This window comes from Acomys minous, assembly GCF_964271855.1.
Source record: "Acomys minous genome assembly, chromosome: 15".
In the NCBI taxonomy this organism is placed as follows: domain Eukaryota; kingdom Metazoa; phylum Chordata; class Mammalia; order Rodentia; family Muridae; genus Acomys; species Acomys minous.
Genome location: NC_140497.1, coordinates 86,180,597 through 86,205,413, shown reverse-complemented (window position 1 = coordinate 86,205,413; position 24,817 = coordinate 86,180,597). Strand labels below are relative to the sequence as shown.

Below are 24,817 nucleotides of genomic sequence, written 5' to 3'. Positions count from 1 at the left end.
CCTGCCTGGAGCTCCAGACTCTGGTGCGTGTGAGGCTTCCCCACAGATGTGATTCAGGGAGAACACCGGCTGTGTGTAGGTAACCTCAGGCCTATGAATAACTAAAAAACCCCTGTGCCTTATGTTTGTGTGTGGGGCCCCTCTCTTTGCCTTCTCTTGGCAGCCTGGAATTCCTTCCTTGCACTCAGAAGCACCATTTTGGATTTCCTGCAAGCTCACTGCCACAGCAACCCTTTGTCTCTCTCTCTCTCTGTGACGTTCCGTGTCTGCACACTCCCTCAGCGCACTGCACTCAGTATCTACCCTCCTCACTCTTCCTAGTTGTGCCCAAACATGCCAAGCCACCTCAAAACCAACTTTGCCCAGGGCATGGCTGTCCCGTCACCACCCCCTATTAAAAACCTTTGGGCCACTTGTGTCCTGGAGAGCCACAGAAGGCAGAGAGCGCCTTTGTGACTGTCTGTCTGCAGCTCCCATCCTTTGCCTCTCATTGGCTCCCTCTGGCTGTGCAGTGGTTCCCCTCCCTCCCCCCATAAACATCTGTTGGTTTTGGGGAACAGCAAGAGGGTCCCCAGACAGGTCTGCCATCTTCTACAGCAGGTCTTTGCAATGTTTCTTCCTCCTTGGTAGCCACAGATTTTTTTTTTTTTAATTGTCTGCATTTCTCCCCTCTTTTACCCTTTGTGGGAATAGCCATTTTTTTTTTCTAACCATGTCTACGTGGCCTGATGTATTTTGTAGTCTTGCTTCCTCCCTTCATTTCACTTTCTTATTTATACAGTGGTGCCGAAGGGATTTGAGCCTGAGGGTTTCCCCATTACATTTGTGTTGGGAGTGACTGTGTGAAAACTGCCCAGCACTGGCGCCTGGCGAGACATGCCTTATGGCTGGTGGGCCACTAGAATTCCGCTACCATGCAGAAAGCTTTGCGACAGATCAGTCGGAAACACCCAGAGCCTGCTGTTTTGCGTTATTCCTTTTCTTCCTCTTTAGAGGACATTAAAGTCTCACCAGTCTCGTAGGTCTCAGGTGACAGCTGCTCTCCTGCGAAGGACTCGGTGAGGCCCGCGAGGACAGTCTTTAGACAGGATGTCAACTTCCCTTCCTCTTAACTTGACTGCTGTGGTTTGGATTCAGTCTCTTAGGGACACCCCTGCAGATTAAGGTCCTTCCAGCTTCCCACAGGGGACAATAACTGCTTCAGGTCCCAATTTCGTGGTTCTGATTTCTGCTCGCTGGTGTGTATTGTGATGCATAGAATGTCCCACAGGGGGAGAATAAAGACGCCCTTTGGGGCCGTGAGGCTCGGGGGGAGCTGTACAGAGAAGATGGGAACCCGTCCTATAATGACTTCCTCAAAATTACCTTTGGTGTTTGCGTTGTTTTATCTTTACATTTTTAAAAAATTAGATCTTGCTGTGTTTCCCGGGGTTGGTCTTGAACCCTTGAGCTCAAATGATCCTCCTGAGTCAGCCTTCCTAATAATCGGCATGACAGGCATGCAGGGCCGTGACCACCTTGCCCTTGGCAGGAGTGTCTGTGCTCCTCCATGGCAGGCTGTACCGTGAGAGGACGGCAGGACTTTGTGCTCCCTGCTTACTGACATGGTGATTAGACGAGGCGCATGTTCTCGGGCTTGTCACAACAGCATGGACGCCCTGACCGAGTCTCTTCCCTCTTCCCTTCTCTTTTCTCACCCAGGCAGATAGAGTGTTGTGAAACAGCAGATGAATTCTACAGCACCATGGGGCACCTTACCCAGGAGATGCTGGAGCATGACCTGCTGCAGAGCCACGAGCTCATGCAGGTGAGCGGCAGTCTGTGGAGTCTGGGACGGGAAGCCAGGACCAAGGGCCTGACAGCTCATGTTCTGAGACCTCACCTTGGCTTAATGCATTGGCCAGTCCTGCGTCTCCCCACCCTCTCCACCCTCCCCACCCCCCCATTGGCCAAGAGTATTTATGATTCGATAAGAATCTTTGTTGCAAGAGAAAAGAAGAAATGAATGGCTACTTGTCACCTAAAAAAGGGGTTAGGCATGATGCAAAAACAAGCAAGGAAAAACCAAAACCATCAGGTCTTTATTGGGAATCTGATTGGAAGGTTAAAGGAAGCCCCCCTGCCCTCCTTTTATTGTTTGGTGTGCGTACATGAGGACACGTGCCTACCATGGCGCATCTGTGAAGACAGCCCTCGACAGCTGTTTCTCTCCTTCCACTGAGAGTTCCAAGCTTGTCAGACTTTGCTAGCGAGCCCTTTGCAGCAAGCCCCCTCCCTGCTGAGCCGTGGTGCTGGCCCCACTCCTGAGACTTGTTAAAAGGGCCAACGATGGGTGAAGTAGTTATGAGGGGTAAAGGGGCTACTAAGTATGAGATGGAGGTTAATCTGCATCGTGGTTTATGTTCAACTGACGGTATCATGTCTTAATTACAAGTTTCAGTATGAGACAATGGGGCGGGGGTTGGTTGCTTTTCTGGCATGTTTCTCATTAGGTTCTGGGACAGCTGTTTGGTCCTCAATCCCTTCCAGCACTTCTGTTCTGTTCTAGTGTTTCTGTCACTCCTGCTTGTCCCTGACCAATTGTAGATAGTATTCCTAGCTCTCTTTGGGACTTGTTCCTCTCTCTCTCTCTCTCTCTCTCTCTCTCTCACACACACACACACACACACACACACACACACACACACACACACATACACACACACACACACAAACATCTCTCTTCTTTCTCTTGTTTTCACCTTTGTAATGGATTCCAAGCCTATGGTTACTTTGGGGTGCTAGAATTCAGTCAGCAGACTATAACAAGACTCAGGCACTGACTTGGGGCTTGAGAAATTAGCATCACTCCTCTACTCACTTCCTGGCACCCTGGCTTCTTCTCAGGAACTCCTCCTCCTGGCCAACCCTGTCCGAGCCACTGGGAACATGGGTGTAGCTTCCCAAGGCATTCATGGTTGACTGGCAAGAGCTCTGTTAAATCTCTCCCTTCCTCTTGCTGTCTCACAAGAGGAAATATTCTGTCTGACCCTGACAGCGGGGCTCTGACTCTAGCCTTTCTCTACATCCTGGTCATTGCCCTCCTTTCTGAGAGAGAAGTGTCATTTATTGAGCGTTGTTCTGTAGCCCAGTTCTATGCTCTGCATTTTCCACGCACAGAATCCTTTAAGTCCTATAAAACGTACAGAATTTTGTGCTCAAAGCAGGATTTGGAAGGGGGCAAACCAAGGGCTCCCGCAGCCTACAGAACACCTCATCTCTCTCTCTCTCTCTCTCTCCTCTCTCTCTCTCTCTCTCTCTCTCTCTCTCTGTCTCTCTCTGTGTGTGTCTATGTCTTTGTCTCTCTGTCTCTGTCCCTCCCTGTCCCTCCCTGTCTCTGTCTCTCTCTTTCTCTCTCTCAGACACAGTGCCTATTCATTCCTTTTGTACGCTGTTGTCTTCATCTCTTCATGCTGGGTCAGATTGTTTTCCACGCGTGAAGCCACACCTGCAAACACACTCCCCCTGGATGGCTGCCCTCCCTGTGCAGTCTTGCTTCTCTTAACCTCATGTATCTTCTGTCCTTCAGGAAGTCTCTGTCCTCACCATCTCAGCTAAAAGTGCTCACTTCATGTTTTCATTTGTGCCTCTCCTGAGACCTTTGACCTCATTCTACCTCATTCTGCTGCCTCTTATTTCCTCTGTAGGGCTGCAAGGTCCTTGGGGACAGGCTCTGTGCTTAGTGTTCTGTTCTTGATGAGAGTTGCTCCAAAAAGTTTATTAAGTCACTAGGCAAGCACTTATTGAGAGTCCATGGTTTGCTGTCTGCCTTTTCTTTTCCGGCAGCGTTTGCTGAGTTAAGCAGACTGGTAGCCGAGGGCCCTCCTGTGGTCTCTCAGCATTATGCTGCCAGAGTGACCGTCCTCTTCTTGCTTTGGTCACTTAGTTGTTGAATTGTCCTACAAACCGTAACCCTCTGGGCATCTGTTGTGGGAGTTTTCTCTTGGAGGATGGGGTAGGAGAGTAGGAGAGGGGCGGTGTCTACCCCTCTTCTTACAAGGGTCCAGTGACAAACCAAAGTTTGATTCTGCCAAAGTTTACCTCATTGGAACCAATGAGTTTGTAAGGCATACCCACAGAGCGCAGGTGGGGGATGATGGGTAGAGCATAGGTAACGCTGAAGCAGCCAGTCTGGAGGGTCTACACCCAGCACGGATGAAGGCCCTCCCATATCTGCGTAGACAAGCTCCCTCCCCCAGTTATTCCTTGCTTGTATGCCCAGCCTGTGCCAAAGGCTCCGAGGCCACATGTAATTATGTCAGAATTGCATACAACTGGTTGGGAGGGTGGCTGGATACTCAGGTGAGGGTTTCATGACCCTCCCTGGCCTGTCCTTCTATGTCAGGATGTCAACAGTCAGCAAGCCCATCTGGGATGACCTTTTATGAGCAGGACCAGTGAACCTCCCAAAGCCTGGCAGTTTAAATAGAGGATAACGCTGTACCACAGTATCTTTGTTACTTTTTGTTGCTGTTGAGACAGAGTCTTTATATGTAGCCCAGGCTGGCCATGAACTCCGGACAGTCTTCCTGCCACAACCTTGTGTGCTGGAATAACAGGTGTGTGAAACTGTGCTAGGCCATCGCTAACTGTAATAAATAAAATGGTCTGGTCTCAGGCTCTAGGCCCTGGATAAACTTCTCCAGTATTTGTTGACCATCCCTAAAGGTTAGGGACCGTGCTTAGACACTGGAGCTACATGTGGGGAAGAAGAAGTTGGAGCTGTGCCTCAAGAGGCATGTGTGGGGATGAGGAGAAAAGGGGTTAATCCCCAGGGCCCCGAGGGAGTAGAGGGAAGGCACATGAAGTTAGAAGGTGTTTTCATGAGGGAATTGATGTCTGGCACCTTTAAAGATGAATAGGAGCTGCCTAGCTCTGTGTCTGTGTATGGAGGTTGTACACATATGATATGGAACATTTATGTGTGTGCCTTTTTCTTTTTTTTTTTTTTTTCAACTTTACACAGCTAGGGTCATCTGGGAAGAGGAGACCTCAGTTGAGAAAATGCCTTCACTAGATTGGCCTGTGGGCAAGTCTATGGGGCATCTTCTTGATTAAGAATTGGTGCAGGAGGGCCCAGCCCTCTGTGGGTGGTGCCACTTCTGAGTGGGTGGTTCTGGGTTGTATAAAAATGTAAGCTGAGCGAATCAGCGAGTGGGGTTCCTCTGTGGTCTCTTCATCATTTCTTGCTTCTAGGTTTCTGTTTGAGTTCTTGCCCTGACTTCCCTCAGCAAAGGACTTGGACAGTGTAAGGTGAAGTCGGCCCTTTCCTCTGAGCCGGTTTTTAGTTATGATGTTTATCACAATGACAGAGATGCAAACAGGACAACGTGTGTTGACAGCACCTGTGCAGTGACAGTAGGCGGTTGGCGGCTTTGCTTTTCCTGCTGCCACATGTCAGGTAACTGAGAGTTTAGATGTGGCCAGAAGGAACAGAAGCTGTGCTGGAGTCTGAGTTTTTAATTAGACATCAGGAGAGGGGATGGCTTTCAGTCCTGCCTTCTGAGAACCTAGGTGGAAAAGCATGCGTGGGCTCTGGATGGTCTGCGAGACTCAGCAGCCGTTCCCCTGTCACCCGAGGGAAGATAAGCTAAGCCTAATTTTATACATTATGCTTTCATGTTTCTTGTAAAACATGTCAATAGTGAAAAAGGAAACATACTTCCTTTTCAACAGGGCCTAAATATAAGTGTCTATTTAAACGCTGGAGGTTCAGAGAGTAAAGAGAGTTGTCGGTTTTCCTTGGCATGAAGGAATGTTAGACACAGAAACGGTAAATGCCACTTCAAGCCACGCTCTCTTCTTTGTTCACTCTTGGGGCGGGGGGAAGGTTAGTAGCTGTGATCTGGCTTGAGTGGACCGTAGATTTGTCAGCAAACTGGAAATGGCTCCGTGTGAAATGTGTGAGCTGAGTAGAAGCTTTTTATTTTTGAGCTGAAGAGGACGCAAGGACTCTCCCATTTGGACCGTCACTAGCCCTTTCTAAACCCCTTACATGAATGAATCGACCGGGCCAGTGACGGTCACATCGCTTCCCACTAATTCTTCAACAGCCACTTGTATATATTTAAATTTTTTATTATGTATTTACTCGTGTGTCTGTCTGTCTGTCTGTGTGTGTGCGCGCACTTGTGCACTTGCTGATGTACACGTGCCGCAGTGCCCGTGTGGAGGTCAGCGGAAACTTGCCAGAGTCAGTTCTTTCCTCCTGCCCTGTGGGTCTTGAGGATTGAACTTGGGCCATCGGGCTTAGTGGTAAGTGCCTTAAACAATGGAGCCGCCATCTTACCAGCCCTCCCGATTTTCCTTAATTGATAATGTTAGATGGATACACCAAGGAAGTAATGCACCTGGATCACAGAGGATCTTGGACAGTGTCTCTGGCAAATTCCCCGAGGACAGTGTAGGGAGAATTACTAGGAGGGCCGTGGGTGTTTGGAAAGCCTGACCTTATTTGGGAATGGCAGCTTGTAATCAGGAGGCAGCTGTCACAGGCCCTGGCGCAGGCGCTCCCCCTCTGCCCACACTGCTCATTTCCCCCATCAGTGATGGGTTGGAAATGTCAAGGATGTCGGTGCTTGTTCAATACAAGGGCAATGTTTGATTAATTAGTTCTGTCAAAAATTGAAGCCATCTGCCCTACACAGTAGTGTATGCCCATAACTGGAAGTGTTTAGGCAGTGCCTTTGAGGCCATCTGGCTGGTGATGCTCCGGAGGGCTTCCTGTGGGACGAGGGAGGGGTGTTGAGTAAATTATATTTAAATTCCTTTCGAACTCTGAGGTTCTATTACTGTACTGCACGTGGACTCTAACAGACTTAGTACATTTAGCACATTGTAAATCTCTAATCTATCCATGGGATGCCTAACGCCTTCCCACATGTCCAGTGCTATGGGTGAAGTACTGAGGATGCCATGCTTGTGGGACAAGTGTGACTTCAGACATGTGAGAGCCTCACACACACATGATGTGTGTCCATGTGAAGAGAGGGATTGTGGGTGAGCTTGTTTCAGGGGTGCCAGTGGCTCCTTTGAGGTACTAGCCACAAACAAACAGCAGAGGAAGGAGAGAGCTAGGGAACCGTGAGCTCCACCAGAGTCCCTTTTCTTTTCGGTCAGGCGTTTTCACCTGGGTGGCTTTGATGGCGTGTGGTTGGAGTCTAGCCATCGGCCCCAGGCAGGATGGGGTAAGGTCAGGGGCACGAAGCAGCTACCGTTTGTTCCTCCCTTACAAACATCCTCCCCAAGGCTTGGTCAGGGGACACTCCAAGTCCCTGTTATAAAACTGGCTAAAGTAAAGACACGGGTGACTACTCAGCCAGTGCTCCAGTTTTTAGTCTTTAGTGAAACATCTAGACTAAGTTTTTAAAACAACTAAAAAAACCTTTTTACTGGTTCTTTGTGAATTTCACATCATGCACCCCAGTCCCACTCGTCTCCCCCTCCCCTTGTACCTGCCCTCCACCCTTGTAACCTCCCTTCCAAAAAAAAACCAAAAACAAACAAAAAAACAAAAACAGAAAACAAAACAGTCTCATTGTAAAAGCTGTGGTGTGTCACAGTGTCTCCCACAGTATACTCTCTTGTCCAAACCTCTTTACGTGCAAATGTTCATGGCAGTGAGTCATTGTCTGGGTCAAGGCCTCGGGCTTCTGCTGCACCGTCAACACTGGATCCTCACTGCGCTTCTTCTCGTATACCCTGTGGTTGCCCTGGGTCATGGAGGTCCTGCAGCTTTGGGTCTGCAGGACTATTATTCCCTTCAAGCCCTCCAGCAGATCGTGGATGGGGGCAGATGTCGGGGTGAGCCAACTCAAAGACCTGGGTCTGGGCCTGAGAGGTATCTGCGGCCCGCCAGCTCTCCTGCATCCACACCATCGGGGCAAGCTCTCCAGCCCTGCCCTGGCTACCTTATCCAATGCTGCAGCCAGCAAGGGGCAGAGCCAGCTTTCCTGCTGTCATGCCATCTAGGCCAGCTCATCCATGCATATGCCTTTAAGGCCAGCTCTGCCGTGCTGCCCAGTAGAGGTGCAGGGCCTGTTCTACCAAGAAAAGCTAGGCCACCTCTCAAGTTCTCACACCCTTGGCTGCCTCACACTCAACCCCCACCACCGCACACCAAGACCAGCTCTACTATGCTTCCCAGGTGAGGTGCAGGGTCCCCTGTCCTGGGTGTTGCAGCTAGCGAGGGGACAGGGACAGTTTTCCCATTCTCATGACCTTGGGGCCCATTTGTCTCCTATAGGTGGTGAGGAACTAGGAGTGGGTGGGTGGGGGGGAGGAGGGTATCTCTCCCTTATCTGGGCCACTGTGTAGAATACAAGTTGCAAGGTCAGCTCTCCTGGGGCCTGTGGCAAGGTGCAGGGCCCGCTCTCCCAAGTGCTATGGTGGCTAGGGACAGGGACAGCTCTCTTGCTCTCATAACCATGGGGCTGGCTCTCCTGCCTGCTGCAGATGTAAGGGGAAAATCTTTTAAAACAAAATATAAATGGTGCGAACACTTCTTAAGTGTTTGAATTAAGTTTCTCAGTTGTTAAGGCAAAAGTTTTACACAAATGACAGGGTCAGGTGATTCTTGGCTTGGTCCTGGGATGACATTTGGTGTGTGTGTGTGTGGTGTTCTCACCCAGTTGACTCCATTTTCTCTGACTGGCATCTAAGAGGACAATTAAGACATCCTTGGGTCCAAAGTTAGGATACCAAGAATAGGATTGCGTGTGCCCCATCCCTTCAAAAGGCTGTGTGGCGCAGAGAGAGAATTTTGCCCTGGGAGTGAGCCAGCTGTTGGCTGTCTTTGTGAGATCAGACATGAGAATTTACTGTTAATGCAATTCTCTGAAGCACACAGTGGATTAAGTGTAGTATCATAAAATCTGCACAGGTACCACTCAGATGAAGGATCCAAGCACCGACTCTCACGTGCACGCCCCATAAACTTCTCCTTGCCTTTAACCACCCCCTCCTGCTGGAGGGAATTGTCACCCTGAGTTTCACACCCTGCATTTTTCAGACTAAGCAAAGGAGCCCAGAAAGGCTTGGGGCTGATGTCATCTCACACTTCATGCTAATGGGAGCCACAAGAACCCTTCCTTCTGCTTCTTCGGGTGTAGGGAGAGTTGTGTAGCGTTGCTAAATTTATACTTCGTCTCAGCCTTGCATGTAATCAAGTATGCAGTGCATGTGAGGGGGGCAGGTTAGAAACAATTTTGGTGCTCCCTGTAGGCTGCGCAGCTTTGCACAACAAGCATAAAGCATCGAAGAGAAGGGATTGTAGCCAACGCTTAGTAAGGCATCTTGAGTTGGTACATAAAGTGTATAGGTGGATGGCATGAAGTTTAGGGACAGGCAGATGGATAGGTGTTTCAAAATTACAGTGGCTTGTCACAGTAGACAACTACAAAGCGAGTGAGCCAGCAACACCAGTCAGAGGCCCCCTCCTCTTCAGGCAGCGCCTCAGCTCTAGAGGAACAATAATCTTGCTGAAATAGAAAAATCACATAAAAAGGTTTTCCTAGAAAAGGATTATCAGCATATATAGTTTAAAAAGATTTATTTATGTTTATTTTATATGAGTGTTCCACTGACTTGAATGTAGTATGTTCACAGTGCACATGCCAGGAGTCCATGGAGGACAAAAGATGGTGTTGGATGCCCTGGAGTTGGAGTTGCAGGCTCTTGTGAGCCACTATGTAGGTCTGGGAACCGAGCCTCAGTCCTTGCTGCAGCAGCAAGTGCTCTGAACTGCTGAGTCACTTTTCCAGCCTTCCCCACCCCTGCTACCCCACCCCCATCAGGTTATTTGATTGGCTTCTGTGAAGAAATGATAGTATTATTAATGTACATTTGCTGGTGAGTGAAAACTGAAGGGTTGAATAAGTGACTGTGGAACAATTAAACTTTAAGGGTAAGAGAGCCAATAGGGTCCTTTTCTCCATGCTCATGGGAAGTCTGGTGTAAGCCCCAGTGCTCCCTCCCTACCCCCACCCTCTTGGAAACAAGACTTTTCTTTTTTTTTAATTTTAGAATTTTTAATTTATTCAGATTACATCTAAATTGTTTTTCCCCTCATTTGTATCCACCGGTTCCTCCCTCTCTCCTGCTTTCACCCTATTCCCCTGCCCTAGGTCTATGACCTAGGAGGACTTCCTCCTCCACTATATAATCATAGGCTATCAAGTCTCATCTTGGTAGCCTGCTTATTCTTTCTCTGAGTGCTATCAGGCCTCCCCACCAAGGGGAAGTGGTCAAATATGGGGCACCAGAGTTCATGTCAGAGTCAGTCCCCGCTCTCCACATAACTGTGGAGAATATCCGGAAATAGGACTTTACTATCTAGCCTTGGCTGTCCTAGAGCTAGCTAGGTAGACTAGGCTTGCCTCTGCCTCCTAAGTGCTGGGGTTAAAGCATGCATGCCCACCCCTTGCAGCTCCCTTGTTTTTATTTATAGATTTTTTTTGACAGCCTATGCTTTTTAAACTTGTAATTATCTTTTTGCTTTTCCTTTAAAAATAACAGTTTTCACTTAGACATCATTCACAGGCTTTTTGAAATGGTGGTCTCGTTGGAGAAAGCTTGCAGTCCGTCACAAGGTCAGCCACAGAACTTAATATTATTCAGAAAGCTTATATTAATGCCTAGGAAAATTATCAAAACACTTTAACCAAGCCAGGCCTGGGAAGGGCATGGGTTGGTCCTTTAGTACTGATGTCACAGGAGCTAATAACCACACACCTCTCGGGTGGCAAGTGGATGTCAGAGGACCGAATTTCCCCACCTCCACTTCTCGTTTGGAACACTCAGCTGTGTGCAGGTGGCTGCTTTGTGTTATCAGCACTGGTTGAATGTCCCTTAGATCTAAAGGGCTTGGACTAGGGATGACTCAGGATTTGGGGATGTTTGTGTGTATTGTTAACTTATTGTTAAGAAGTCTTAGGTGTGAAACACAAATCTGAACATAACACTTATTTATACATCATCCAATCTTCATACTTGTAGCTGAAGGTAGTAGTATACTGTATTTTTAGTATATCCATGTTTTGTCTGTGACCTATAACATGGGTCAGATGTGGGGTTTTTTTTGGGGGGGGTGGGGGAAACAGCATGATGTTGGTGCGTTGAATGTTTCAGATTTTGGAGTTCTTTGCATCAAGGCTCAGAGACGATGATACCCAGCCTGCAATACTCCTGGTCTTAGTTTATTTAGATAGGATCTCATGTAGCCTAGGCTGGCCACAAATGCACTGCTCAGCCAAGGACGATCTTGGACTGCTCATCTTCATGTCTCCCTCCCTCCCTGGTTCTGGGGTCACGTGCCACCGCACCATGTTTATGTGCTGGGGCTTCAGACATGCAAGGCACGCGTCCCGCAGCCTGGGCTACGTCCCATCCCTGCCTCGGCGTTATTCCTTTTCTCCAAAGTAGATGCTGTCTCTCCCAGTTTCCCCCGTAAGGAGCAATAGCTGTCTCTTTGGCCTCAACCTGTTGGAACTTTAATACCTTTAATACAGGACTAATGAGAGTCATTACATCCCCATCTGAGACTTGGCAGCGTTTCTTTTGTTTTTTCAGACTGTTTACTCGATGGCCCCGTTCCCTTTCCCACAGCTGGCAGAGCTGAGGGAAAAGTACACCTACAACATTACACCATTCCCAGCCACAGTCAGGCCCACTTCGGTTTCCGGGTAAGCTTTTTGTTTTGCTGTGCTTTGTCTTTGTTTTTGTTTTACATGATGGAAGATGCAATATCTTGAGTTGTTATTGTAAAACTGATACTTATTAAGCCTTCTAATATATGCAAACTAACTCGGTACTTAAAATCTGAATGACTCACTTCTAGAGGTTTGTAGACTTAGATTCAAGAGAGCTTTCCAAAGTGTGCTTTCCAAACAAATTGGGATATGGACTGAAGGGAAATGGAACAAACCTGCAACTTATTTAAAGCTGTCACATATTCTAAGCACCTAGCACAGGTATATGAGTCTCTGCACCGATTGCTGTCCACAGCGAAAAAAGGAACTTCTCTGATCATGGTTGAGCACATCACGGATCTGTAGCCATAAACAACCTTTAGAAAGCGGTTCCACAACGTGACCGTTTAACAAAACAACAGTGGTAGCTCCCCCGACCCCTCAGGGCCTGTGACTTCCCCCGCCATGCACAGGCTTTGCCCAGGTTTACAGGACCAGGCACGCATTCCCTCCTGTGAAGCAGGTTTCAAATCCAACCGGAAAGTAGTTGGTTACTCCTGTAACCGTGAAGCCACTTTTATCTTGGGACAATTTGGTATTGTAGCATGCGAGGTCCACAACTGGATAAGATCATCATGAAGACAGATTCTCTTTTATATTACTTATTAGAGGTTACTTAGGCTCTGTGACAATCTGGTGGTACTTTCCCCAAATACAGATGTGTGTATCCTTTCATTTAGTAATTCTATATCGAATTTCCCCCATAGGTTTATTTTTATATATGCAAAACACATTGTAATAGTTATTCACGTATAATACTGGAAACTTCTCAGGTGGCATCCTTAGCAGCCTAGATCATCAGCATGGGCTGCGTGTGTTTACTACAGCTGTGAAGAAGGCCAAGGATGCTCTACCCGACTATTGAAATGTTTTATGTGATTAAAGGCGTAGTGCAGGGGGATATGTGTACATATTCTCAGACTTATATAAAACTACAGTTATGTCTGCTTATCTATGGATAACTAGAGAGTAGGAAAGAAACTGGTAAGACAGTTGACCTATGACGATTAGATGGGGCAAGAACTGGGAAAAACTGGCAGAAAACAGGAAACTTACAAATTTCTCTTCCCCTCTCTCCCCCCCCCTCTCATTCACACACACACACACACACACACACACACACACACACTCACACACACTCACACACACTCACACACACATACACACTCACACACTCACACACACTCACACACACACACACACTCACACACACTCACACACACTCACACACACTCACACACACTCACACACACACACACACACACACACACACACACTTAATCCTGTGATGCTATTCCTTTAAAAAATTGTTACTTTTAGTATTTTTTTTTTCCTTTATGTCTTCCAAGGCGACACAGCAAAGCCAGAGATAGTGATGAGGAGAATGACCCAGATGACGAGGATGCTGTTGCTAGTGCCGTGGGCTGCCTTGGACCTTTCAGTGGGCTCCTGGCCCCTGAGCTGCAGAAGTACCAAAAGCAGGTGAAAGGTAAAGAGGGGCCCTCCTTCAGGTCACGCCAGAGTGCTGGTTCACTCAAAGGAGGGCTTTACTATGGAGTCCTGGGGCTTGCCTAAGTGACTCTGACTGGCTACCGCCATTCATGGCCTTTGTGAAAACATCTCCCCTATGGAGTTTTTTTTTTTTTTTTTGGCAGGATCTGTCTGTATCTCATGTCACACACAGTGCCCCTTTCATTTCCTTTGTGGTAACTCTTGCTTCTGCTTGTTCATCTTCAGCTTTGGTTGCTTGCTTCCTTAGTAGCCTGGTGCATCCTCTTGGGGCCCGAATCATTTCATCACAGACTGGCTCTCTTCTACGTTAGGGCTGTGTATTTTAATTTCTTGATGACAAGAAACATCACTTCACAAGACACTGCTGGAATCCACCCTTAGCCTTGGGTTCCTTCTGCTTTGAACAGTTCTTTCTTCCAGAGCAGCAGAGCGAGTTTGCCTCTGCCTCTACCTGGCATCTCTCAAGGCCCTGAGGACCGCTCTCACATCTCCTAAGGCTTTCTTAGAGACCCGTGTTTGGACCACCTACTTGCCTACCTGCCTATTCTCTCTCTTTCATACTGGGAACTGAACCTAGGGCCTCACACAAGCTAGCGAAGTGCTCTTCCACTGAGCTCTGTGGCCAGCACTCTTAGAGAGGGCATTCCTTGTATGATAGGATTCTAGACCTTTCAATATTCTACGAACCCACCCTAGATGTGCTATACTCGGGTGTTCTCTCTCTTAGTTGATGTCTCTCTGGATCAATGGGCAGACTTTATTTCCCTCATAAGAGTGGCTTCCTGTGGACTGTACAGTACAGTCTAACAAACTTTTAGAAGCAGCTGGTAGTTTTCCCACTGGGTCTTTTCTAGTCTTGGGTGGCGGCTCTGTCTTAGAATATTTATCTCTTCTAATTGAGAGGCCGGTTCTCTTGTCCAAAGAGGGCAGAAACACTCACTAAGTGACAGACACATAGGCTCCTCCGTGTTATCTTTGCCACCTGACACCTTAACTGTCTTGGGATTATTGAGCTGTCTTGTCACTTCTTTTGTTTATTATTAAAAAGGTGGAAGTGGTGGCTGCTGGCATTGCTTTGTGGTTGTGATAGCTGTGAGTGTTTCACCCACGCCTGGACTCATTTTGAGATTGGTTAAAGCAATCTTTGTCTTAGTTATTTTTCTATTGCTCTGAAAAGACACCATGACCAGGGCAGCTCATAGAAGAAAGAATTTATTTGGGGCTTACAGTTCCAGAGAGTGGAGTCTATGACTGTCATGGCAGGCAAGGTGGCAGTAGGCAGGCAGGCATAGTGCTGGAGCAGTAGCTAAGAGCTTTCCCCATGAGACAACCTCAGGCAGAGAAAGCACATAGGAAGTGATGAGTTTTTTTTTAAGCTCAAAGCCCACCACCGGTGACACACCTTCTCCAACACGGCCATTCTTCCTAATCCTTCAGAAATGGCTCTGCCAGATGGGGACCAATTATTCAAGCCTGTGGGGCATTTCCATCCAAATTAGCAGTCTCATTCATCCTGGGCTTTACTTCCCCCTCTCAAGCACTGGGATTGAGGGTGTGTACTACCATGCTGGCTGTATGTGGTACTAAGGATTGACCCAAGGGCTTTGTGCATGCTGGGCAAACACTGAGCCGACTGAGCTACATGCATTTTGAGTTTTAGTTTGCTTAAAGACTGGGTTTGTGGATAGAAGTTCATTGAATTGTATAGACGTTGAGTCTGGTTAATTCTTGTGTATGATGTTTTATTTATTTGCAAATTTTTAAGTAGTAAAGTATACAGAATTAAAAAAAAAGTTTTACTGGGGGAAAAAGGCTGCTTTGTGTGTACATCTATGATATGTACACTTCTCTCATAACAACCTTTGGAAATCTGAGCCCAACAAGATTCCTCTTTTCCTCCCTTTCTGAGGGAGCTTTTGGTTTTTAGAGATGGGATCAATTATTAGTGTTAAAGTTTTGTAAATCTATCATTACTATGATATGTAACTTTTTATTGGCCCTTTTTATTTTTAAACATTTACTTTACGTGTGTGTGTGTACACCCATGAACATATGTGTGTGGATGCTATGTACCTGCAGAGGCCAGAAGAGGGTTGTCAGGTCACTCGGAGCTGGAGTTACAGGTATTTGTGGGTGGCCGAGCCATATCCATGGGTTCTGAGGTCTGAACTCTGGTCCTTGTAGTTGCACAGCAAGTACTCCTGTTAGAAAAGCGATTTCAGTAACAGATGAAGTAAATTTACAAGATGCCCAGATTTTCCCTGGAGACAGTTCCTGCACATAGCAGCCCAGCTGAAGCCCCTGCCTTTCTTTCATTGGTTCCCAGGCAGTTTTATGGTTTGCTTTGGAGAACCCTGGTTTTGCTCCTGTCATTTAGGCAGCCTGTGGGTGTGCACACTCAGCAGAGCACAGGTTTCTCTTTTGAAGACATGACCTCGATTTTACCAAGGGACAGTTCTGGTCACAGAGCCAGAATCCATAGAAAATATAACATCTGTGACAGACAACCAGAAAATGCTCGTTAAATGTGCAAAAGGATTTGTTTCTCTTGGCACAGCAATCCAAAGTCTTATACACTTATAAAATACATTATATTAAAAAAAACTGATGAAAACATACTTGTAAAGTCCACAAATGGTTAATGCCTTATACATTCCTGCGTGGATGTGAGAATGTCCACAGCACAATGATTATCACAGGAACTCTGGGCACTGCATTTTTCTGAGGGATTTTTAGAAAGTAGCATTGATTTTTACCTGGAGATAGTTGATCTTCTGTCTACATCATGAAGAAAATGCCCACGAAATCAATGAGCCACTGAGCTCGTTCCAGACCCACAGGCTAACTAGGAAATGCAGGAGCAAATCGAAGCAAGTGCTAGGTAAATTCCAGAGGGTGGTTTTCTGGTTTCGAATTTCTTGGCGGTTAAAGCACTACACTGGATGTAGGGTAATTTGTTCCCTTCTGCTCGGATGGAGTCCCCTCCACTGACCTTGTGTCCCTTTCCTGAGTGTAGAAGCGAGTGAGGAACAGACCCTGAGGTCAAACAACATTGCCGAGCTGACCCCGGGAGCGATCAATTCCTGTCGAAGCGAATACCACGCGGCATTCAACAGTATGATGATGGAGCGGATGACCACGGACATCAACGCCCTGAAGCGGCAGTACTCCCGGATTAAAAAGAAACAGCAGCAGCAGGTCCACCAGGTGTACATAAGGGCAGGTAATGGGCTTCTTCCATCCCAGAGTATACAGTGACGCTAGGCTGGCCTCAGAATCACATTGCTGCGGCCAAGTAAGGGGTTGCTTTGTCTCACATGGTGCCTCACACACAGTCCACCGTGAAGGCAAGGTGAGGTGGTTAGAGCAGCTGTAGTGGGGCAGGCGGCAGGAATGGGAGGCTGTGGTCACGCCGAGGCGGCAGCCAGGGGGCAGGGAATGCAGAGATAAAGTGCCCGAACTCAGTTTGCCTTCTTCCTCTGCTTTTGTCCAGTTCAAGACCCCAGCCCGAGGGATGGTTCAGGGTGGGTCTCCTCTCCTTAGGGAACCTCTGTGGACGCCTTCACAGTCCTGCCTGGAGCTGTGTCTCCCGGGTGACTCCAAATCTAGTTGACCGGGAAGACATCACAGTCTCATACTCGCATCCATAGAGCTGGCTGGTGTCAGATAGTAACACATTTAGAACCTCATTTTCAACTTTGTTTTTATCAGGGTCTAAAGAAGAAAAGGACCTTGGGTTCTTTTTAGGTCCCAAGGAACAGGCTGTGGATGGTATTATAACCCCTTTACTCTGTGTGCTTGTTCACTGAGAGGGTTTTACAAATGATGAAAATGTTGCTGAGCTATGCAATCCTTGGACTTGAGAAATTTTAGAAACTTAAACTCACGGCATAGAGTGTACAGATGCTTTTTGCACAGGCCCGATGACCTGAGTTCAGTCCTCAGACACTACAGGGGAATGACTCACAAACTGTCCTCCTCGAGTGTGCAGTGGTCCACATATGCCTGTGCTCATGTGAATGTGCACACGCAAACGGATAAGCCAGCAGAAATGTAAGCATTTGTAAATGGAATTTAGCCATCTGTACATTCATAAATAAAGTCGGGTAGTAATTTAACAGATACTGTGATCAAGGAAGATGGGGGCGGGAAGAACGAAATCTTGTGTCTCACCGAAGAGCGAGTCCCCCGTGTCCTGGGAGTGCACTGAGGAGAACAGCGGTCATTTGGTTAAAAAAACTCTTTTCCAAGGATTGCCGAACTTCTTCTTCCCTTTATCCTGAATCACAGCAAACAATCCACCTTGCTGTCTAATAAGCGCTGATTTGGGAGTGGGTCTCCTGTTCTTAGTGAGAGTGTTGCTGGCCAGAGTTCACAGAGACATGCATTGGCATATGGCTTCTGAGCATGTGACTGAACTTGGACGAAAACTGAATTCACCATCGGGGGAAAAAAAAAACAACCAAAGACAAAAAAACAAAAAGGGAGGTCTTGAAGGATCTTATTCCACTTCTGCATGGGGCATGGACTTTGAGTACTAAGGTTTTAGAGGAGGTGGCAGAGGATGAGATTAGCTATGTGAGTTTTAACTCACAGCAAAATACCTCAGTCTCTGAGAATGGAAGGAGGCAATACAGATAGTACCAGATTCCCGGGGGTTGGGGGGGTGGGGTGGACAAATGTCAAGTTCTTTAAGACCTGAGAACTTGTGTTTACTTGGGAAAATGAGGAGAGATGTTATTTGCAGAGACCAGGCTGGAGAGCACCGTGTGAGCAAGGAATTCAGGGACAGTAGCAATGATTTGGATAGATCACTGAAAGTATTGAACGAGGGCAAAGGACGAAAGGTTGTTTGGTGACATCAAGGTCCCGATAAAACAGGAAGTCATGGACTTGAAGGCGGCTAGGATGCAGAAAAGGGAACACGGGTCTTGCACGTAGGGCTGGAGTTTCTCAGGGATTGTGACAAAGGGACCGGGATGCTGGGATGCATGGCTTGAGTGTGGCTGTGGTTCAACTGAGCATCACACAGCTGAAGCATTTGGTATGTGAATTAAGGATGGGTAGGGGCCTACGAGAAGCTAGATCAGCCAGGAGGCAGGAGTCTACCAGCAATATCTAGTTTGGGGGCCTGAGAATTTGAAGAGTCAAAGAAAAATATAAAGGTGTGTGTGTGTGTGTGTGTGTGTGTGTGTGTGTGTGTGTGTGTGTGTGTGGTGAGGTTCAGGATGGAACAGTGGGTGTAGAGGAACTGTGGGCAATGGGCAGGTCAGTCTCAAGAGCAGTAAATTAGCTGAGGGAGATGGTGGCATGGGAGTGATGGTACCATGGTGACATGGGTAAATGTTTTCAGGTAGACTGAGGTGTGACCCGAGGTAGACAATGACAGTTGCGGAGGGTGGTGGAAGTCAGCTAGATGGCACAGACATCAGGGAGGAAGAGAACTCTCCAAAGACGGAGGGCCTTCTCCACAGTGCTTCTGGCCATTGCCCTCGTTTCTGGGGTCTCCTGGTGTTAAATGCCACACCATAAATAGGAATCTGGTCACAGCCCCAGGAGGCCAGCAAGGCGGTCGGCGGTCCCCAGACCATTGCTCTTCTGGTTGTCTTGGCTTCCAAAGCCACTGAGCAGAGGGGGCAGTGTTCCTACTCAGGGCCAGACACTGGCACTGTGTTTATTACCTCTGAGCCATGCCTTCCAGACTGTGAGGTGTGCTCTTTTCCTACCTCTCAGAACCAGTGGCCTCAAAACTCACGTCATTAGAGTTTACTGTATTGTTTTTTAAAATTTTTCAAAGATTTTCTAGATAGCCTGACCTCTAAGTTGGCTTTTCAGAGATTAAAAACTCTGTAAAAATCACCAGGGAATCTGGGCTTTCATTAGAAACGCATGCAGTCGTCCGAGTCCCTGTACCTTTCTAGGTCTGTGTTACGGACCATCACCGAGAGAAGCAGTCTGAAGGAGGAAGGGTTGACTTTGGTTTGTGGGTCCTGAGGTTTCAGGCTGTGTTGCTTGGCTCCATCACCACGGCCTGAGGTAGTGAAGAAGAGGAAAATAATAGACCATGGTAGAGAAAGCTGCTCATGGCCCCACAGCCACGAAGTAGAGCCAGAGGGAAGGAGACTGGGGACAAGATACATCTTTCAGTGGCATGTCCCCTGTGACCCACTTCTACAGTTTCAACTACCTCCAAATAGTAGCTGCAATTGTAACTTCTCTGAGGGACAGTTATCGTCAGTTAGGTCAATGTCATGATGATGCAGCCAGCGATTGGCTCTACCAGTGGTGGACCAAACCTTCCATCCAGAAGCCTTTGGGGAAATACACCCCACCCAAACGGCAACACACCCCTATCCTTCAGTGCTCTAGTCTCTAAAGAGGAGGGACTAGGTGCTCGGGTTTGGTTCAGTTTTTACTGTCCTCAGTCACATGGCTCTGGCAGCACCTCTATGGGGAAAAGATTCGGGGAGGAGCTCCGCGAAATTGCTGTTAAGACAGGTGAGTTTCTGTTCGGTGCCTTCACTTAAGACTTTCAACCTTTCTTTCAGACAAAGGGCCGGTGACCACCATCCTCCCATCTCAGGCAAACAGTTCTCCAGTGATAAATCACCTTCTTCTAGGGAAAAAGATGAAAATTACAAACAGAGCCTCCAAGAATGCAGTCATCCATATCCCTGGCCACACAGGAGGCAAAATATCTCCTGTCCCCTACGAAGACCTAAAGACAAAGCTCAACTCTCCTTGGCGGACTCATATCCGAGTCCACAAAAAGAACATGCCGAGGACGAAGAGTCATCCGGGCTGTGGGGACACCGTAGGGCTGATAGAAGAACAGGGTGAAGGCGGTAAGGCCAGCAGCCTCGGGGCGGCTGAGGAGTGTTCCTCCGGTTGTGGGGCAACACTTCACGGTGAGGGCAGTGGCCATGATGGTGGCACGCCTAGGACAATCGAAGGGCAATCTCCAGAGCCGGTATTTGGCGATGCTGATGTGGATGTGGCTGCAGTTCAGGTGAAATTAGAAGCTTTGGAACTGAACCAAAGGGATGCCGCCGCCGAAACCGAGTCCAAGGTGCCCGTTCCCTGCCAGCGGCACGCCCCGGAGTTAGCTGATCCGCCTGGAGAAACCCAGACTGCCAGCAAACCGCCCTCAGGCGGCAACTCCAAAACCCCCATCTTCAGCCCCTTTCCCAGTGTCAAGCCACTGCGAAAATCAGCCACGGCCAGGAATTTGGGGTTATATGGCCCTACAGAACGAACCCCAACCATGCACTTCCCTCAGATGAGCAGGGGCTTCAGCAAGTCGGGCGTCGGGAGCAGCAGCACCAAGAAGCGGTGATGTCTTCCCGCAGCTCAGCGTCTAGACTCACGTGGCACGGTGGCGTAAGCGCGCCGGCCACACCCTTCCTGCTTCATTTGTCCGGTGAAAACGAACCAAGAGGTTCAGAGCCGAACACCAACAGCCCCAGCCAAATGGGATTTGCAAGTTTCATGGCGGGAACAAGATTCGGGACCTTTTCCTAGCCACTGGGTAACTGCTAAAGCGGATTCTTGTGACTAAATAAATTTTGTGCTTCTCAAGTGTGGAGTTTCCCCAATTTCCCTTGTGAGCTCTTCAGAAAAGACAACATGTAGACTGTTAAGTGGCTCTTCTGGCCTTCTCAGGGACCCTTTGGGATCCCTGAAAGAACACATTCCCCTGGCCTTTCTGTCCTCTGGACATCCCTAACCCTCAAGCATGAATGAACACACCAGCTTGCTAGAACAAAAACTGTAGAAAGTAAGTTTCTTAGTTGCAGAAAATTTCCTGATGTTCCTCGTTCTGCCCTGTTGATGAGGAGGGGTGTGTGTGTGTGTGTGTGTGTGTGTGTGTGTGTGTGTGTGTGTATTCAAATTGTTTTTTTATTCTTATGCTAAAGCATAGCAGAAAAGTCAAGATAGCCTTTCTTTAACTTTCTCTTTCTACCGGTGAAAAGAAAACCTTTTAAGTCTGTTGACATTGAAGTGAATAACCAAATTAAAGCTCATATGCAGACATGCATGCGGGGTGTGCATTAAGCGACCACACCAAGGAGCTGCTTGCTGACTCTCACCTTGCCGGAGGCTCATTTTCTTCCCTCACGGACTCATGGGCTCTGTGTGGAACGTGTGCATCCCTGAACGTGGTTCCTCTACGCTCCGGCCCTCTCCACTGCAGATGCACAGCGCCTTGCTCAAAGCCGGAACACAGCACCCGTGACTCTGTTCCTTGAATTTTGTGTTTTTCGGGTTGAACACTGCCTTTCTCTGGACAAGGCCCTAGCTCTTTCCTCACCTCTCTCGTTCCTCTCTTAACCCTGGTCCCAGCAGGTGGGAGAGAGAGAGCATCTCTCCTGTTTCCACTATGCAGTTGGGAGCTCCTAGCTACACAGGTTAAACGGCACTTCGGGCACTCAAGGTAAAAACTCCAGTGTTTCATAGGAACCAACCATGTCTCTTCTAGTACGATAAACTGGCTTAGTGCTCTCTGCCCATGGCCACGGGCTCCAAGACTAGGAGCCAAGGCCAGGAAGCCATTCAGCACGCAGCCTCCTGACTCCAAGGCTCTTTCTCTAGACAGCATAGCTCCTGGGGTGGTGTTTACCGGGTGAGCTGTGGAACCTCCTCCTCCTCCTCCTCCTCATGGAGATTTAGTTCCTTTTCAGAAAGCTTTATGCACCTACCCTTTAGCCAAACGAAGGGCTCTCCATTCAGTCGCCACCATCATTAGCACAATGCAGTGACACCATCTCTCTGCCGTTGGCTTAGAGCGACGTCATCTCTCAAAGCCGTTGCGGTTCTTGCAGGAATACCAGTGAGGCCATCCATGTTGATCGGGGGTGGGGTGGGGTGGGGGAGTTGGTTTGTTAACCCTGAAGCCTAGTTTCAGAGAGGGCTTTTTACAATGAGAAGTACTCATTAAAAAAAAAAAAAAAAGATAGCGTGAAGTTGTATGGTCTTTTTCTTTGAATGAGAAACCCTTACAGTAATCATGTGTTTTATTCCCCCACATGGCGTTTATACCCCAAATGGCCTGAAGACAGAATAGCTAATAAGTTGTTGCAGTTTGGGCCTGGGGGTCTATCTGAAGTGAGTCGGTAGCTTCTTAACAGGCAGCCGGGTCCTTTCTCTGCCTATTGGGAAGGGTGTGGGTGGGAGGGTTGGTTTACCTCGCATACCACCCCCAGGTGATGGGACCCCACTGTTCTCCAAAGTTAAGCACAAGAGTCTTTTATCTGCTGAACTTCAGATAACAACTGGTCACCTCATTATCATCATCTTTTTTGATCATCCCAGTTAAGCCCCGCCCCCTCCCATGTCTCTCCACCAGGCTCCCTGGTTTCCTGAGGTTCAGGGTGTTTGGAGGGAGGAGGAGGGTGATGAGGTGGGGCTTGTCTACCAACTGTTCCCTCAGTATGTCTCCTCGCTTATGTCTTGATGAAGACAGATGAGACAGACAGCACAGGGTATGGGGTGAGTATTGGTCGAACGGATAGTTGAAAGGAAAATTGTCTTTGCGGTTAAAAGTGACCCATGTTAATTTAGGAAACTCAACAGATCCCTGTTAAAGCTCTCTGTACTGATAATGTGCATGCGCCGTACCAAGTAATCACAGTGTGAACCGAACCGGCCCACTTCTAAGTCTTGCATCTTAGAACAAGAACTCTGTTAACAGCGTCGCCACCACAGCATGTACAAAGGGCGGCGTCTGTATGGATTCTGTATGCAAACACCGGAAGAACTTAACAGTTGCAGTTTACTTCTGAGTCTGCCTGTACCCTCTCAGCCCTTTTCTGGAAGTCAGCTGCACCCCCCCCCCCCTTTAAACAGACCTAGATCTAAACCTAGTTTGTAATGTCGACCTATGGCTGTAACTGTTTGGAGCAGTGTTCTCCGTCTCTCTCTTTTGTCTCGTACCGATCACAAAGGCATATGCATAAAGATCCTCACTGTTTTAGTGGTCGTGTGGTTTTTCTATCTGGGTGCGTGCAGAACACATGGCCGTGGCGTTCTTTTTTTTCCCCAACCATAGGGTGGGGCGGGGAGAGAACATATGTACATGGTGTACATCAAAATTGACTTTTAGAACCACCATTTTACGTTATTGACTAAAAGAGAATAATAATAATACGAACTTGCTTCTTCGTCTTTCAAGAACTCTGCGTGACCCCAGAGCTAGGATCAAATGTCCAGCCGCTGCCACCTTTCCGCATAAATTCTGACGTCATTTCCAAACTACTGTCTTTGCCACCTACAGCAGTCATCTGGGGCAGCGTTTCAGATACATTTTTTTCTTTTTCTTTTTTCCTAATTGGAAGAGTAGCATGTTTTAAAAACAGAAAACACAAGGATTGGCCTATATTCGGGCATAGGTCTTTTCAGTAAGTGTGAGGGTGTGCGTGCGTGCGTGCGTGCGTGCGTGCGTGCGTGCGTGGGTGGGTATGGGGGGGGCTTTCATGTGGTTTCCAGAGATTGAACTTAGGCCACCAGGCTTGAACAAGTCAGATTTAGAAACTGTAGGAATCGTTGAAAATGGGGAGGGTGGGGGTGAGGTGGGGGGAGAGGGTGGAGGAGGGGCAGCAGTGGTTTGACCAGATGGGAGGGAGCACAGCGGCCCAGGGACCGTTGCAATGGAAACTTCTGTTTTCAGGGAGATAGCTGGTTAAAGTCAGCAAGGTCTGTGCTTGGGCGGGAGGTATTACTGGCTGAGAGAGCGGCCTGTGCTCACCGTGCTGGGGAGTGGATGGAGCTGTAGCGGTAGCATCGGATCCCATGTAGTTCCTTTCCACCTCAGGATACGGAGCACAAACTGGGTGGCATCCGCAACAGACATTCTTTTCTCATAGTTTTGGGGCTCTGGGGTGCCTTAGGGCTTTATTGCCATGAAAAGACACCATGATGGTGGCAACTCTGTTTGGTTCAGTTTTTTGAGACAGGGTTTCTCTGTGTAACAGCCCTAGCTGCCCTGGAACTCTCTTTGTAGACCAGGCTAGCCTCGAACTCACAGAGATCCACTTGCCTCTGCCTCCCAAGTGCTGGGATTATAGGCAGGCGCCACCACACCCAGCTGACCATGGCAATGCTTATAAACGAAAACATTTCACTGGGGCTGGCTCACAGGTTCAGAACTTCAGTTCACTATTATCATGGCTGGAAGTGTGCCAGCGTGCAGGCCGACTTGGTGCCGGAGTTGGAACTGAGAGTTCTTACCTTGATCCACAGGCAGTAGCAGGAGACTGTGTGCCGCACTGGGCATAGCTTGAGCATATAAGAACTCCATGCTTGCCTCCGCAGTGACACACTTCCTTTAGCAAGAGCACATCTCCAAATAGTGGCACTCCCTGTGGCCAGGCTTCAAGCACATGAACCTATGGGGGGCAGGGCAGACCTAATCAAACCACCAAGGAGGGGTTGGAGGTCCAAGGTCAAGGTGTTGGCAGGTTTGGTGTCTAGTGAAGAAGTTTGTAGGTGAACAGGTGTGTATGTGTGTGTGTGTGTGTGTG

The 24,817-nt window shown here is 48.1% G+C and overlaps 1 protein-coding gene across 4 annotated transcripts in view; it reads left to right on the top strand.

The window, feature by feature from the left end:
* TBC1D30 (TBC1 domain family member 30) overlaps positions 1–23,269 on the top strand; it is an 80,785-nt gene extending 57,516 nt beyond the window's left edge. For 2 of the 4 annotated variants that reach the window (XM_084759993.1, XM_084759995.1), the window contains 6 exons: positions 1,702–1,807; positions 11,608–11,720; positions 13,136–13,275; positions 16,315–16,521; positions 17,010–17,069; positions 19,847–23,269. In XM_084759993.1, the coding sequence (XP_084616119.1) occupies positions 1,702–1,807; positions 11,608–11,720; positions 13,136–13,275; positions 16,315–16,521; positions 17,010–17,069; positions 19,847–20,634 (1,414 nt within the window). In that variant the 3' untranslated portion in view covers positions 20,635–23,269. The remainder of the gene's footprint in view (positions 1–1,701; positions 1,808–11,607; positions 11,721–13,135; positions 13,276–16,314; positions 16,522–17,009; positions 17,070–19,846) is intronic. The other 2 variants (XM_084759994.1, XM_084759996.1) reach the window with 1 other exon arrangement.
* Positions 23,270–24,817: the final 1,548 nt, after the last annotated feature.